Genomic DNA, 13447 nt, shown 5'->3' on the forward strand with positions numbered 1-13447 from the left:
AGAATTTTGCAAACGTGTTTGCCCCTGACCAAGTAGCAGCTCGGCAAAGTTGTAAAGCCGAGACCCCTCGGGCAGCCGCCCAAGAAGAGCCCACCTTCCTCGTGGAATGGGCTTTTACAGATTTAGGCTGCGGCAATCCAGCCGCAGAATGCGCAAGCTGAATTGTGCTACAAATCCAGCGAGCAATAGTCTGCTTCGAAGCAGGAGCACCCAGTTTGTTGGGTGCATACAGGATAAATAGCGAGTCAGTCTTCCTGACTCCAGCCGTCCTGGAAACATAAATTTTCAAGGCCCTGACTACGTCCAGTAACTTGGAGTCCTCCAAGTCCCTAGTAGCCGCAGGCACAACAATAGGTTGGTTCAAGTGAAAAGCTGATACCACCTTAGGGAGAAACTGGGGACGAGTCCTCAATTCTGCCCTATCCATATGGAAAATCAAATAGGGGCTTTTACATGACAAAGCCGCCAATTCTGACACTCGCTTAGCCGAAGCCAAGGCCAAAAGCATGACCACTTTCCACGTGAGATATTTTAACTCCACGGTTTTAAGTGGCTCAAACCAATGTGACTTCAGGAAACCCAACACCACGTTGAGGTCCCACGGTGCCACTGGAGGCACAAAAGGAGGCTGAATATGCAGCACTCCCTTAACAAATGTCTGAACTTCAGGCAGTGAAGCCAGTTCTTTTTGGAAGAAAATCGACAGAGCCGAAATCTGGACCTTAATGGAACCCAGTTTTAGGCCCATAGTCACCCCTGACTGTAGGAAGTGCAGAAATCGACCCAGCTGAAATTCCTCCGTTGGGGCCTTCCTGGCCTCACACCACGCAACATATTTTCGCCATATGCGGTGATAATGTTGTACGGTTACATCTTTTCTAGCTTTAATGAGCGTAGGAATGACTTCCTCCGGAATACCCTTTTCTTTTAGGATCTGGTGTTCAACCGCCATGCCGTCAAACGCAGCCGCGGTAAGTCTTGAAACAGACAGGGCCCCTGCAGCAGCAGGTCCTGTCTGAGCGGCAGAGGCCATGGGTCCTCTGAGATCAATTCTTGAAGTTCCGGGTACCAAGCTCTTCTTGGCCAATCCGGAACAATGAGTATAGTTCTTACTCCTCTTTTCCTTATTATCCTCAGTACCTTGGGTATGAGAACAAGAGCGGGGAACACATAAACCGACCGGTACACCCACGGTGTCACTAGAGCGTCCACAGCTATCGCCTGAGGGTCCCTTGACCTGGCGCAATATTTTTCTAGCTTTTTGTTTAGGCGGGACGCCATCATGTCCACCTGTGGCCTTTCCCAACGGTTTACAATCAGTTGGAAGACTTCTGGATGAAGTCCCCACTCTCACGGGGGGAGGTCGTGCCTGCTGAGGAAGTCTGCTTCCCAGTTGTCCACTCCCGGAATGAACACTGCTGACAGTGCTAACACGTGACTTTCCGCCCATCGGAGAATCCTTGTGGCTTCTGCCATCGCCGTCCTGCTTCTTGTGCCGCCCTGTCGGTTTACATGGGCGACTGCCGTGATGTTGTCTGACTGGATCAGAACCGGCTGGTTTTGAAGCAGGGGTTTTGCCTGACTTAGGGCATTGTAAATGGCCCTCAGTTCCAGAACATTTATGTGTAGGGAAGTCTCCTGACTTGACCAAAGTCCTTGGAAGTTTCTTCCCTGTGTGACTGCCCCCCAGCCTCGAAGGCTGGCATCCGTGGTCACCAGGACCCAGTCCTGTATGCCGAATCTGCGGCCCTCTTTGAGATGAGCACTCTGCAGCCACAACAGCAGAGACACCCTGGTCCTTGGAGACAAGGTTATCAACCGATGCATTTGAAGATGCGATCCGGACCATTGGTCCAACAGGTCCCACTGAAAGGTTCTGGCATGGAACCTGCCGAATGGAATTGCTTCGTAGGAAGCTACCAGCTTTCCCAGGACTCGCGTGCAGTGATGCACCGACACCTGTTTTGGTTTCAGGAGGCCTCTGACTAGAGATGACAGCTCCTTGGCTTTTTCCTCTGGGAGAAACACTTTTTTCTGGACTGTGTCCAGAATCATCCCCAGGAACAGTAGACGTGTCGCAGGAACCAGCTGTGACTTTGGAATATTTAGAATCCAACCGTGCTGGTGTAGCCTGAGATAGTGCTACGCCGACCAACAACTGCTCCCTGGACCTCGCCTTTATCAGGAGATCGTCCAAGTATGGGATAATTAAAACTCCCTTTTTTCGAAGGAGTATCATCATTTCGGCCATTACCTTGGTAAATACCCTCGGTGCCGTGGACAGGCCGAACGGCAACGTCTGGAATTGGTAATGACAATCCTGTACCACAAATCTGAGGTACTCCTGGTGAGGATGGTAAATGGGGACATGCAGGTAAGCATCCATGATGTCCAGTGATACCATGTAATCCCCCTCTTCCAGGCTTGCAATAACCGCCCTGAGCGATTCCATCTTGAACTTGAATTTTTTTATATATGTGTTCAAGGATTTCAAATTTAAAATGGGTCTCACCGAACCGTCCGGTTTTGGTACCACAAACATTGTGGAATAGTAACCCCGTCCTTGTTGAAGTAGGGGCACCTTGACTATCACCTGCTGGGAATACAGCTTGTGATTTGCCTCTATCACAGCCTCCCTGCCTGAGGGAGTTGTTGGCAAGGCAGATTTGAGGAAACGGCGGGGGGGAAATGTCTCGAATTCCAGCCTGTACCCCTGAGATACCACTTGAAGGATCCAGGGATCTACTTGTGAGCGAGCCCACTGATTGCTGAAGTTTTTGAGACGGGCCCCCACCGTACCTGGCTCCGCCTGTTGAGCCCCAGCGTCATGCGGCGGACTTAGAAGAAGAAGCGGGGGAGGACTTTTGTTCCTGGGAACTGGCTGTATGCTGCAGCTTTTTTTCCTCTGCCTCTGGGCAGAAAGGACGCGCCTCTACCCCGCCTGCTCTTTTGGGGACGAAAGGACTGTACCTGATAATACAGTGCTTTCTTTGGTTGTGAGGGGACATGTGGTAAAAATGCTGACTTCCCAGCCGTTGCTGTGGACACTAGGTCTGAAAGACCATCCCCGAACAACTCCACCCTTATAAGGCAAAACTTCCATGTGCCTTTTAGAATCTGCATCACCTGTCCACTGCCGAGTCCATAACCCTCTCCTGGCAGAAATGGACAGTGCACTTATTTTTGATGCCAGCCGGCAAATATCCCTCTGTGCATCTCTCATGTATAAGACAGCGTCTTTAATATGCTCTATGTTTAGCAATATAGTGTCCCTGTCTAGGGTGTCAATGTTTTCTGACAGGGAATCTGACCACGCAGCTGCAGCACTGCACATTCATGCTGAAGCAATAGCTGGTCTCAGTATAATACCAGTGTGTGTATATATAGCCTTCAGGAGAGCCTCCTGCTTTCTATCAGCAGGTTCCTTTAGGGCGGCCGTATCCGGAGACGGTAGTGATAAGCGTGTAAGCGCTTTATCCACCTTAGGGGGTGTTTCCCAACGTGACCTATCCTCTGGCGGGAAAGGGTACGCCATTAGTAACTTTTTAGACATTACCAATTTTTTATCTGGGCAAGCCCACGCTACTTCACACACTTCATTTAATTCTTCAGAAGGGGGAAAAACTACTGGGAGTTTTTTCTCTCCAAACATAATACCCTTTTTTGTGGTACCTGGGGTCACATCAGAAATGTGTAAAACATTTTTCATTGCCTCAATCATGTAACGAGTAGCCCTATTGGACATTACATTAGTCTCTTCGTCGTCGACACTGGTATCAGTATCTGTGTCGACATCTGTGTCTGCCATCTGAGGTAGCGGGCGTTTTAGAGCCCCTGATGGCCTTTGAGACGTCTGGGCAGGCACGAGCTGAGAAGCCGGCTGTCCCGCATTTGGCATGTCATCAAATTTTTTATGTAAGGAGTCGACACTTTCACGTAATTCCTTCCACAAGTCCATCCACTCAGGTGTCTGCCCCGCAGGGGGTGACAACACATTTATAGGCATCTGCTCCGCCTCCACATAAGCCTCCTCATCAAACATGTCGACACAGCCGTACCGACACACCGCACACACACAGGGAATGCTCTGACAGGAGACAGGACCCCACAAAGCCCTTTGGGGAGACAGAGAGAGAGTATGCCAGCACACACCAGAGCGCTATATAATACAGGGATTAACTAAATTATATCCCCTTATAGCTGCTATATATGTATATTGCGCCTAAATTTAGTGCCCCCCCTCTCTTTTTTACCCTTCTGTAGTGTAGACTGCAGGGGAGAGCCAGGGAGCTTCCTTCCAGCGGAGCTGTGAGGGAGAAATGGCGCCAGTGTGCTGAGGGAGATAGCTCCACCCCTTTTTCGGCTGACTTTTCTCCCGCTTTTTTATGGATTCTGGCAGGGGTATTTATCACATATATAGCCTCTGGGGCTATATATTGTGATGATTTTGCCAGGCAAGGTGTTTATATTGCTGCTCAGGGCGCCCCCCCCCCCAGCGCCCTGCACCCATCAGTGACCGCAGTGTGAGGTGTGCAAGAGGAGCAATGGCGCACAGCTGCAGTGCTGTGCGCTACCTTGTTGAAGACAGGAGTCTTCTGCCGCCGATTTTCCGGATCGCTTCTTGCTTCTGGCTCTGTAAGGGGGCCGGCGGCGCGGCTCCGGGACCGAACATCAATGGCCAGTTCCATGCGGTCGATCCCTCTGGAGCTAATGGTGTCCAGTAGCCTAAGAAGCCCAAGCTACCACCAGTTAGGTAGGTTCGCTTCTTCTCCCCTTAGTCCCTCGCTGCAGTGAGTCTGTTGCCAGCAGATCTCACTGTAAAATAAAAAACCTAAAATATACTTTCTCTCTAGGAGCTCAGGAGAGCCCCTAGTGTGCATCCAGCTCAGCCGGGCACAAGATTCTAACTGAGGTCTGGAGGAGGGTCATAGTGGGAGGAGCCAGTGCACACCAGTTAGTCCTAAAGCTTTCTTAGTTGTGCCCAGTCTCCTGCGGAGCCGCTATTCCCCATGGTCCTTACGGAGTCCCAGCATCCACTTAGGACGTTAGAGAAAAACAAAATTATTAATTGATTCTGATTTTATGTCTTGAGTGTTTTGGGTGGGTGGAGGGGGTGTCACAGATAGCCTTCCATTTTATTGACGTAATCCAGGCATCTCCTTTAGTCACACCACATGAATTGGGTAAATGGATAATGACTACATTGCTGGATGGAATTGAGTTCTATGGAAAGATATCAGGAATCCTGAAATACAAATGATATCAAGCACCATAGTGTGCTCATCACCGACGGGCAGATATTTCTTCGGTCATTGACCCCCTACAACTAAAACTCTTCTGCTATAGTGTAGCCTGTTTTCACGTGTATCCAAGGGTTCAAGTGTGCATTGATGATAATGGGGGTCATTCCGAGTTGATCACTAGCTGCCGTTGTTTGCAGCGCAGCGTTCAGGCAAAAAATTGGCATTTCTGCGCATGCGTATGCACCGCAATGCGCACGCGCGATGTAAGGGTACAAAGGCATTTGTTGTTTTGCACAGGTTCTATCAAAGTTTTCAGTCACACTGACGGCCGCAAGATTGACAGGAAGCTGTTGTTTCTGGGTGTCAACTGACCATTTTCAGGGAGGGTTTGCAAAAACGCAGGCGTGTCTGAAAAAACGCAGGCGTGGCTGGGCGTTCGCTGGGCGGGTGTATGACGTCAAATCCGGACACGAATAGGCGGAAGTGATCGCAAGCGCTGAGTAGGTTCAGACCTACTCTGAAACTGCACAAACTGTTTTTGCTGAGCTCGGCTGCACATGCGTTCGCACTTCTGCTAAGCTAAAATACACTCCCCAGTGGGCAGCGGCATAGCGTTTGCACGGCTGCTAAAACTAGCTAGCGAGCGATCAACTCGGAATGACCCCCAATGACAGGTATTAAACTAAGCATACGGATGGGGGTGATCCACCAGCAAAAACGCTTACAGCTCTGTATATGGCCAAAACCAAGCAATTTTGGCCAACTTGCATCAATTCTGTGTCGGCCCATAGTGATATTCTAGGTTGCATCCGTTTGAGCAATTCTCCTTGTATCCAACAAATGTTATTTCATTGGTTGATGAATAGGTAGAATTACCTAAAGCATTTATATCACTTAAGGCCCCCCATCCACTAGTGCGATATAACCAATTTTCATCTGATTCTGAGCTTTCTGTTTGATGGATTGCATGTCATTTTCCTCCGACTCCGAGCCAAGTCGCGTTCTTCTGCTCCTCGGATTGGAGTCGCAGATTGCCATGGCTGCCATGGCTGCCATGATTATTTATCGCATTCGGAGGAAAAGGTGCACATCGGAATGCATTTGTACACAATTGGATTCGATTCATCGGATGAAAAAAAAAACACTCAGTTGCAAATTGTAATCGCAGGACTCCCGGGAAGCTGCCAGGAAGGTCGGGGAAAAATCGGATCCGACTTTCAGTTCAGAAAAGTCTCAGTAGTGGATGGGGGCCTTTAGGTCCCCCATAGAATACAATGAAAATTTCATGACATGATTATTAAAATAAATGCTAATAGATAGATAAATAGATACTAATCCTTCTTGTCAGTTTTGATATGGCAATCCCTAACAAATTGGACTAACTTGGGAGTCTCTGCACTTATCTTGGGTATGTGTATAAACGAAGATGAGATGTGGTCACAGATCAGATAGAGAGCTAGTTGAAATAAGTAAATACAAATGAGCAACTTTGAGGAGGGGGGAAGGGTCTGCAAGGGATGTGCAGTGAGGTAAATGGCTGTGGAGGCCCTGGCTTTTTTGCAAGGTGCCGGGACTCTGAGCATGGCTCTGCCCCACGACACTCGCAAAGCCCCGCCCTGGGCTGTGATTGGCCCGTGGGTCATTCACTGAAATAACAGGGATGACCATCGATGAGTGGAACAATCGATAGTCTCCCATAGCATAATTGGTGACCATCAATGGCCACTCTCAGTTTCACCATCGATGGCAACCATCGATGGCAGAAACGCAGTTGACCATCCCTAGAATATTGCAAAGAAGATATTTCTTATTTAATCTTTGTATTTTCATATACTTTATATAGTCAAAACTGTAGCGTATACGTTAGTATGTCAGGAAAGGCTCTGCCTCACCGCACGTCACTGGTGTCAGCACCTGCAGCAGGTGTAGGGAGTAATTATGATTTTATTTACAAGGCATTCCAGTGCTAACTTGTCAGCTTGATGAGAAATACTTATTAGGAGTCCTGGTAATTAAAAAGCCGGTTTCTCCTTCTTGTGTCTCTTATATGAAATATACATGCGTATTTTCAATCATAAACTCATAGAGATAACAAGAACTTTCATTTTCGCAGTGGACATATGTCTAACAATAATACTCGCCTAGAATCCAGAGGGTGTACAGACAAATTTTCTGTCACCTATTTTCAATAGGCGAGTGACATATCATTACTATATCGTCTTCTTTATATGCTATTTAATACTTGTTTTAACCTACTTTGCTGTTTTACACAGCAAGGTTTTTTTCATATAATTAATTAAACTTTTTCGTCTGTAGAACTAAATAAAAGTTACGTTTTAATGCTTTATATACAATCCATCGTTACATAACCTTGTCATTCAATCAATTTAAAAAGTGTGCCCCAGAGAGACATATCAAACAGCTCTTTTCTTTTGCCTCTTTGCAAAACCACCCGTATGAGAAATACTTAGTTAAGATGATTTTATCTTGTGTGGGCTAGAAGAGAGCTGCTGTGAATTTGAATTAGAAAATTGAATGATTAACCCATTCTTTTTTTTTTTTTTTTTATTCTTCAGGGAAATCTGTAGCTAATGAGCAGCGATATACAAAACTAAAGGAGAAATATGCGGAGCTTGTTCAGAGCCATGCTGATCTTCTAAGAAAGGTGCTTGGTTCTAATCATCCTCAGGCAGTAATCTGCTACTTTATAAGAGTCTATTCATACAGCTGGAATGTCCAGGTGCATGCTTTGCATTTTTGTGCACACACATGGTAAGCCACTGGGTTACACTGACACACATGGTAAGCCACTGGGTTACACTGACACACATGGTAAGCCACTGGGTTACACTGACACATGGTAAGTCACTGGGTTACGCTGACACACATGGTAAGTCACTGGGTTACACTGACACACATGGTAAGTCACTGGGTTACGCTGACACACATGGTAAGCCACTGGGTTACACTGACACACATGGTAAGTCACTGGGTTACACTGACACACATGGTAAGCCACTGGGTTACACTGACACACATGGTAAGTCACTGGGTTACACTGACACACATGGTAAACCACTGGGTTACACTGACACACATGGTAAGCCACTGGGTTACACTGACACACATGGTAAGCCACTGGGTTACACTGACACACATGGTAAGCCACTGGGTTACACTGACACACATGGTAAGCCACTGGGTTACACTGACACACATGGTAAATCACTGGATTATACTGACAAAGCGTGGTTTGTTCTCACTTGATCACACAGAGTTTACCAAGAAAAGCATGTACAATGGTTCTAGTGTGGAGCAGCACTCAATTACTGATGCAAATTATACAAATCCAGCATAGGGCAGTAACATGGATACGTAATGTACACCTGTGTGCAAACAGCATCTTGGCATAACATTACTATACATACTAAGGACGGTTTTCAATTCTTTTCACCCCTTTCCACCCCCGTTCTGTTTCTGCTGACGGGTGTGGTATCATCATTTCAGCTCGCTACCCCCAAAGTAGCGAGGGTGCCTAACCCTTTCCGCAGCTAAAACTGATTACTATGGGTGCAATATGCGCGATAACGGGGATCACTTTACAAAGGAGATTGTGTGTGATCTATCATTTGAATACTGCTCTATACATTCTGTCTTACCTTTCTCTCAGGTGCACAACAGTTATATGTAGCCTTTGTAGCTCTGTCCAATGCCCGAGAGCCTGGGGAAGCTCTCATGCAGATGTGCAAGTGGTTGTCTACTGGGAGACTGCAGGTCAGGAAGCAGGGGGGAAGCGGGAGAAGGAAAACTAGTTGTTTTATCCCATTTAGAGCCTCCTATGAAGTACAGTAGATCTACAGCTGAACCAGTGGCTAAAGTGTGTGTTTTGTAATTATGTATTTATTGATGTATTGGCTAGACTGTATATCGTGTTTCCTGTGGGAGATATAAGGAAAGAGGTATTTTTAGGTGCCACACCAACATAGTAAACATATATTTTAAACAGACAATATAGAATAAACGTGAGGAGGGAAGATGTTTAAGAGCAGCTTTCCATAAAAACAGCATTTGTGTACATTAAAATGAGGCTATTTACGCTAAACTTAGGAAAAGGGAAACGTTAGTTTAGTGAAATGGATATTCTAGGCGGATTTGTTTATGCTCATTGTCCAATAAAAAATAAGCTCAAAGATGATCTGTTAACAAATCTGTGTGAAGATCCCCTTTTAGTTTAGCTGATTTCTTCCTGCCAGTGTTGAGAAAATCCCAATAACCAATGAGCATGTAAAAAGTCTATGGAACTTACAGTAGGTGACATCTGTTTTCCCTGCCAGAATGCTGAAGTCACTAAACAGATGACCCTGGCGCGAGAAGCTTTGGGGGACGTAGAACATTCTAAAAAGGAACTGGAGGACTCTTATCAGCGTGTGAATGAGCACACGCAGAGGAAGGTGAGATGTGCAGCATATTCTGTCATACACACATGTATGAATGGTCACGATTGTAATAGACATAAAGATGTTGCAGTCTTTTTGGTCTGTCTTGTTTATTTGTGACTGAATAAAAATGGACATTTATTTATTAATTTATTTATTACATACCTACGATAACGTAGTTTTTTAACCCCTCAATACACAAAGTATGGCTTCAGGTTGACCTTTTTCCTGACAGCACTGTTCAGCACTGTCACCTGGAGGATGAGAGATCTGGGGAATGACAGCTGGTCCAACTTGGAAGAGGGAACATTTACAATATAAGTTATGAAAGACCCCTAATCAGTACTTTACCTTACAAGTGGGTTTTGTAAGCTGTTGTTCCAGGAGGGTTGGAGGTGAAAATGTAAACCAGCACACACAGTACGCTGGGCTTGCAATGACTGCTAGCGCCATTTTAAAATTTTACCTCCAACCCACCAGAAAATGGCGGCTTACAAAAGCTGCAGCTTTGTAAATAAAGCCGACTCTAATAATTATAATTTCTCTGACGTCCTAGTGGATGCTGGGACTCCGTAAGGACCATGGGGAATAGCGGCTCCGCAGGAGACAGGGCACAAAATAAAAGCTTAAGGATCAGGTGGTGTGCACTGGCTCCTCCCCCTATGACCCTCCTCCAAGCCTCAGTTAGATTTTTGTGCCCGGCCGAGAAGGGTGCAATCTAGGTGGCTCTCCTGAGCTGCTTAGAATAAAAGTTTAGTTAGGTTTTTTTATTTTCAGTGAGTCCTGCTGGCAACAGGCTCACTGCATCGTGGGACTAAGGGGAGAAGAAACGGACTCACCTGAGTGCAGAGTGGATCGGGTTTCTTAGGCTACTGGACACTAGCTCCAGAGGGACGATCACAGGTTCAGCCTGGATGGGTCACCGGAGCCACGCCGCCGTCCCCCTTACAGAGCCAGAAGAGACGAAGAGGTCCGGTGAAATCGGCGGCAGAAGACATCCTGTCTTCAGACTAAGGTAGCGCACAGCACCGCAGCTGTGCGCCATTGCTCTCAGCACACTTCACACTCCGGTCACTGAGGGTGCAGGGCGCTGGGGGGGGAGCGCCCTGAGACGCAATATAACAGAATACCTTAGGTGGCAAAACAGAATACATCACATATAGCTCCTGGGCTATATGGATGTATTTTAATCCCCTGCCATTTTACACAAAAAAGCGGGAGATAAGGACGTCGTGAAGGGGCGGAGCCTATCTCCTCAGCACACAAGCGCCATTTTCCCTCACAGCTCCGCTGGAAGGACGGCTCCCTGACTCTCCCCTGCAGTCCTGCTTCAGAATCAGGGTAAAAAAGAGAAGGGGGGGCACGTTTGGCAGCAAATAAATATATTAACAGCAGCTATAAGGGAGTAACACTTATATAAGGTTATCCCTGTATATATATATAGCGCTGGGTGTGTGCTGGCAGACTCTCCCTCTGTCTCTCCAAAGGGCTAAGTGGGGTCCTGTCCTCTATCAGAGCATTCCCGGTGTGTGTGCTGTGTGTCGGTACGCGTGTGTCGACATGTATGAGGAGGAAAATGATGTGGAGGCGGAGCAGTTGCCTGTGTTGGTGATGTCACCCCCTAGGGAGTCGACACCTGACTGGATGATTGTATTTAAACAATTAAGTGATAATGTCAGCAATTTGCAAAAAACTGTTGACGACATGAGACAGCCGGCAAATCAATTAGTGCCTGTCCAGGCGTCTCAAACACCGTCAGGGGCGCTAAAACGCCCGTTACCTCAGTGGGTCGACACAGACCCTGACACAGATACTGAGTCTAGTGTCGACGGTGACGAGACAAACGTAATGTCCAGTAGGGCCACACGTTACATGATCACGGCAATGAAAGAGGCATTGAACCTTTCTGACACTACAAGTACCACAAAGAAGGGTATTATGTGGGGTGAGAAAAAACTACCAATATTTTTTCCTGAGTCAGAGGAAATAAATGAGGTGTGTGAAAAAGCGTGGGTTTCCCCCGATAAAAAACAGCTAATTTCAAAAAAATTATTAGCATTATATCCTTTCCCGCCAGAGGTTAGGGCGCGTTGGGAAACACCCCCAAGGGTAGATAAGGCGCTCACACGTTTATCAAAACAAGTAGCGTTACCGTCTCCTGATACGGCTACCCTCAAAGAACCAGCTGATAGAAGGCTGGAAAATATCCTAAAAAGTATATACACACATACTGGTGTTATACTGCGACCAGCAATCGCCTCAGCCTGGATGTGCAGTGCTGGAGTCGCATGGTCGGATTCCCTGACCGAGAATATTGATACCCTGGATAGGGACAATATTTTGTTAACTATAGAACATTTAAAGGATGCATTACTATATATGCGTGATGCACAGAGGGATATTTGCACCCTGGCATCAAGAGTAAGTGCTATGTCCATCTCTGCCAGAAGAGCGTTATGGACGCGACAGTGGTCAGGGGATGCGGATTCCAAACGGCACATGGAAGTATTGCCGTATAAAGGGGAGGAGTTATTTGGGGCTGGTCTATCAGACCTGGTGGCCACGGCAACGGCTGGAAAATCCACCTTTTTACCCCAGGTCACTCCACATCAGCAGAAAAAGACACCGTCTTTTCAAACTCAGTCCTTTCGTTCCCATAAGTACAAGCGAGCAAAAGGCCATTCTTTTCTGCCCCGGGGCAGAGGAAGAGGAAAAAGACTGCACCATGCAGCCGCTTCACAGGAGCAGAAGCCCTCCCCTGCTTCTGCCAAGTCTTCAGCATGACGCTGGGGCTTTACAAGCAGACTCAGATATGGTGGGGGCCCGTCTCAAGAATTTCAACGCGCAGTGGGCTCACTCGCAAGTGGATCCCTGGATTCTACAGGTAGTATCGCAGGGGTACAAACTGGAATTCGAGGCGTTTCCCCCTCGTCGTTTCCTGAAGTCTGCTTTACCAAAGTCTCCCTCCGACAGGGAGGCAGTTTTGGAAGCCATTCACAAGCTGTATTCCCAGCAGGTGATAATCAAGGTACCCCTCCTGCAACAAGGAAAGGGGTATTATTCCACGCTGTTTGTGGTACCGAAGCCGGACGGCTCGGTGAGACCAATTTTAAATCTGAAATCCTTGAACACTTACATAAAAAGGTTCAAATTCAAGATGGAGTCACTCAGAGCAGTGATAGCAAACCTGGAAGAAGGGGACTATATGGTGTCTCTGGACATCAAAGATGCTTATCTCCACGTCCCGATATACCCTTCTCACCAAGGGTACCTCAGGTTTGTAGTACAAAACTGTCATTATCAGTTTCAGACGCTGCCGTTTGGATTGTCCACGGCACCTCGGGTCTTTACCAAGGTAATGGCCGAAATGATGATTCTTCTACGAAGAAAAGGCATTTTAATTATCCCTTACTTGGACGATCTCCTGATAAGGGCAAGATCCAGGGAACAGTTAGAAGTCGGAGTAGCACTATCTCAGGTAGTGTTACGTCAGCACGGGTGGATTCTAAATATTCCAAAATCGCAGCTGATTCCAACGACACGTCTACTGTTCCTAGGAATGATTCTGGACACAGTCCAGAAGAAGGTGTTTCTCCTGGAGGAGAAGGCCAGGGAGTTATCCGAGCTAGTCAGGAACCTCCTAAAACCAGGACAGGTCTCAGTGCATCAGTGCACGAGGGTCCTGGGGAAAATGGTGGCTTCTTACGAAGCGATTCCATTCGGAAGATTCCATGCAAGAACATTTCAGTGGGATCTACTGGACAAATG

At 47.1% G+C, this 13447-nt stretch overlaps 1 protein-coding gene across 1 annotated transcript in view; it reads left to right on the forward strand.

Annotated features, from left to right (window-relative positions):
• Window positions 1-13447, forward strand: part of HIP1 (huntingtin interacting protein 1) — a 297153-nt gene that overhangs the window by 170217 nt on the left and 113489 nt on the right. Inside the window, exons 15-16 of the mRNA XM_063955990.1 lie at window positions 7820-7908; window positions 9578-9694. Of these exons, the coding sequence (XP_063812060.1) occupies window positions 7820-7908; window positions 9578-9694 (206 nt within the window). The remainder of the gene's footprint in view (window positions 1-7819; window positions 7909-9577; window positions 9695-13447) is intronic.

Source organism: Pseudophryne corroboree, chromosome 2 (genome assembly GCF_028390025.1).
Source record: "Pseudophryne corroboree isolate aPseCor3 chromosome 2, aPseCor3.hap2, whole genome shotgun sequence".
In the NCBI taxonomy this organism is placed as follows: Eukaryota; Metazoa; Chordata; class Amphibia; order Anura; family Myobatrachidae; genus Pseudophryne; species Pseudophryne corroboree.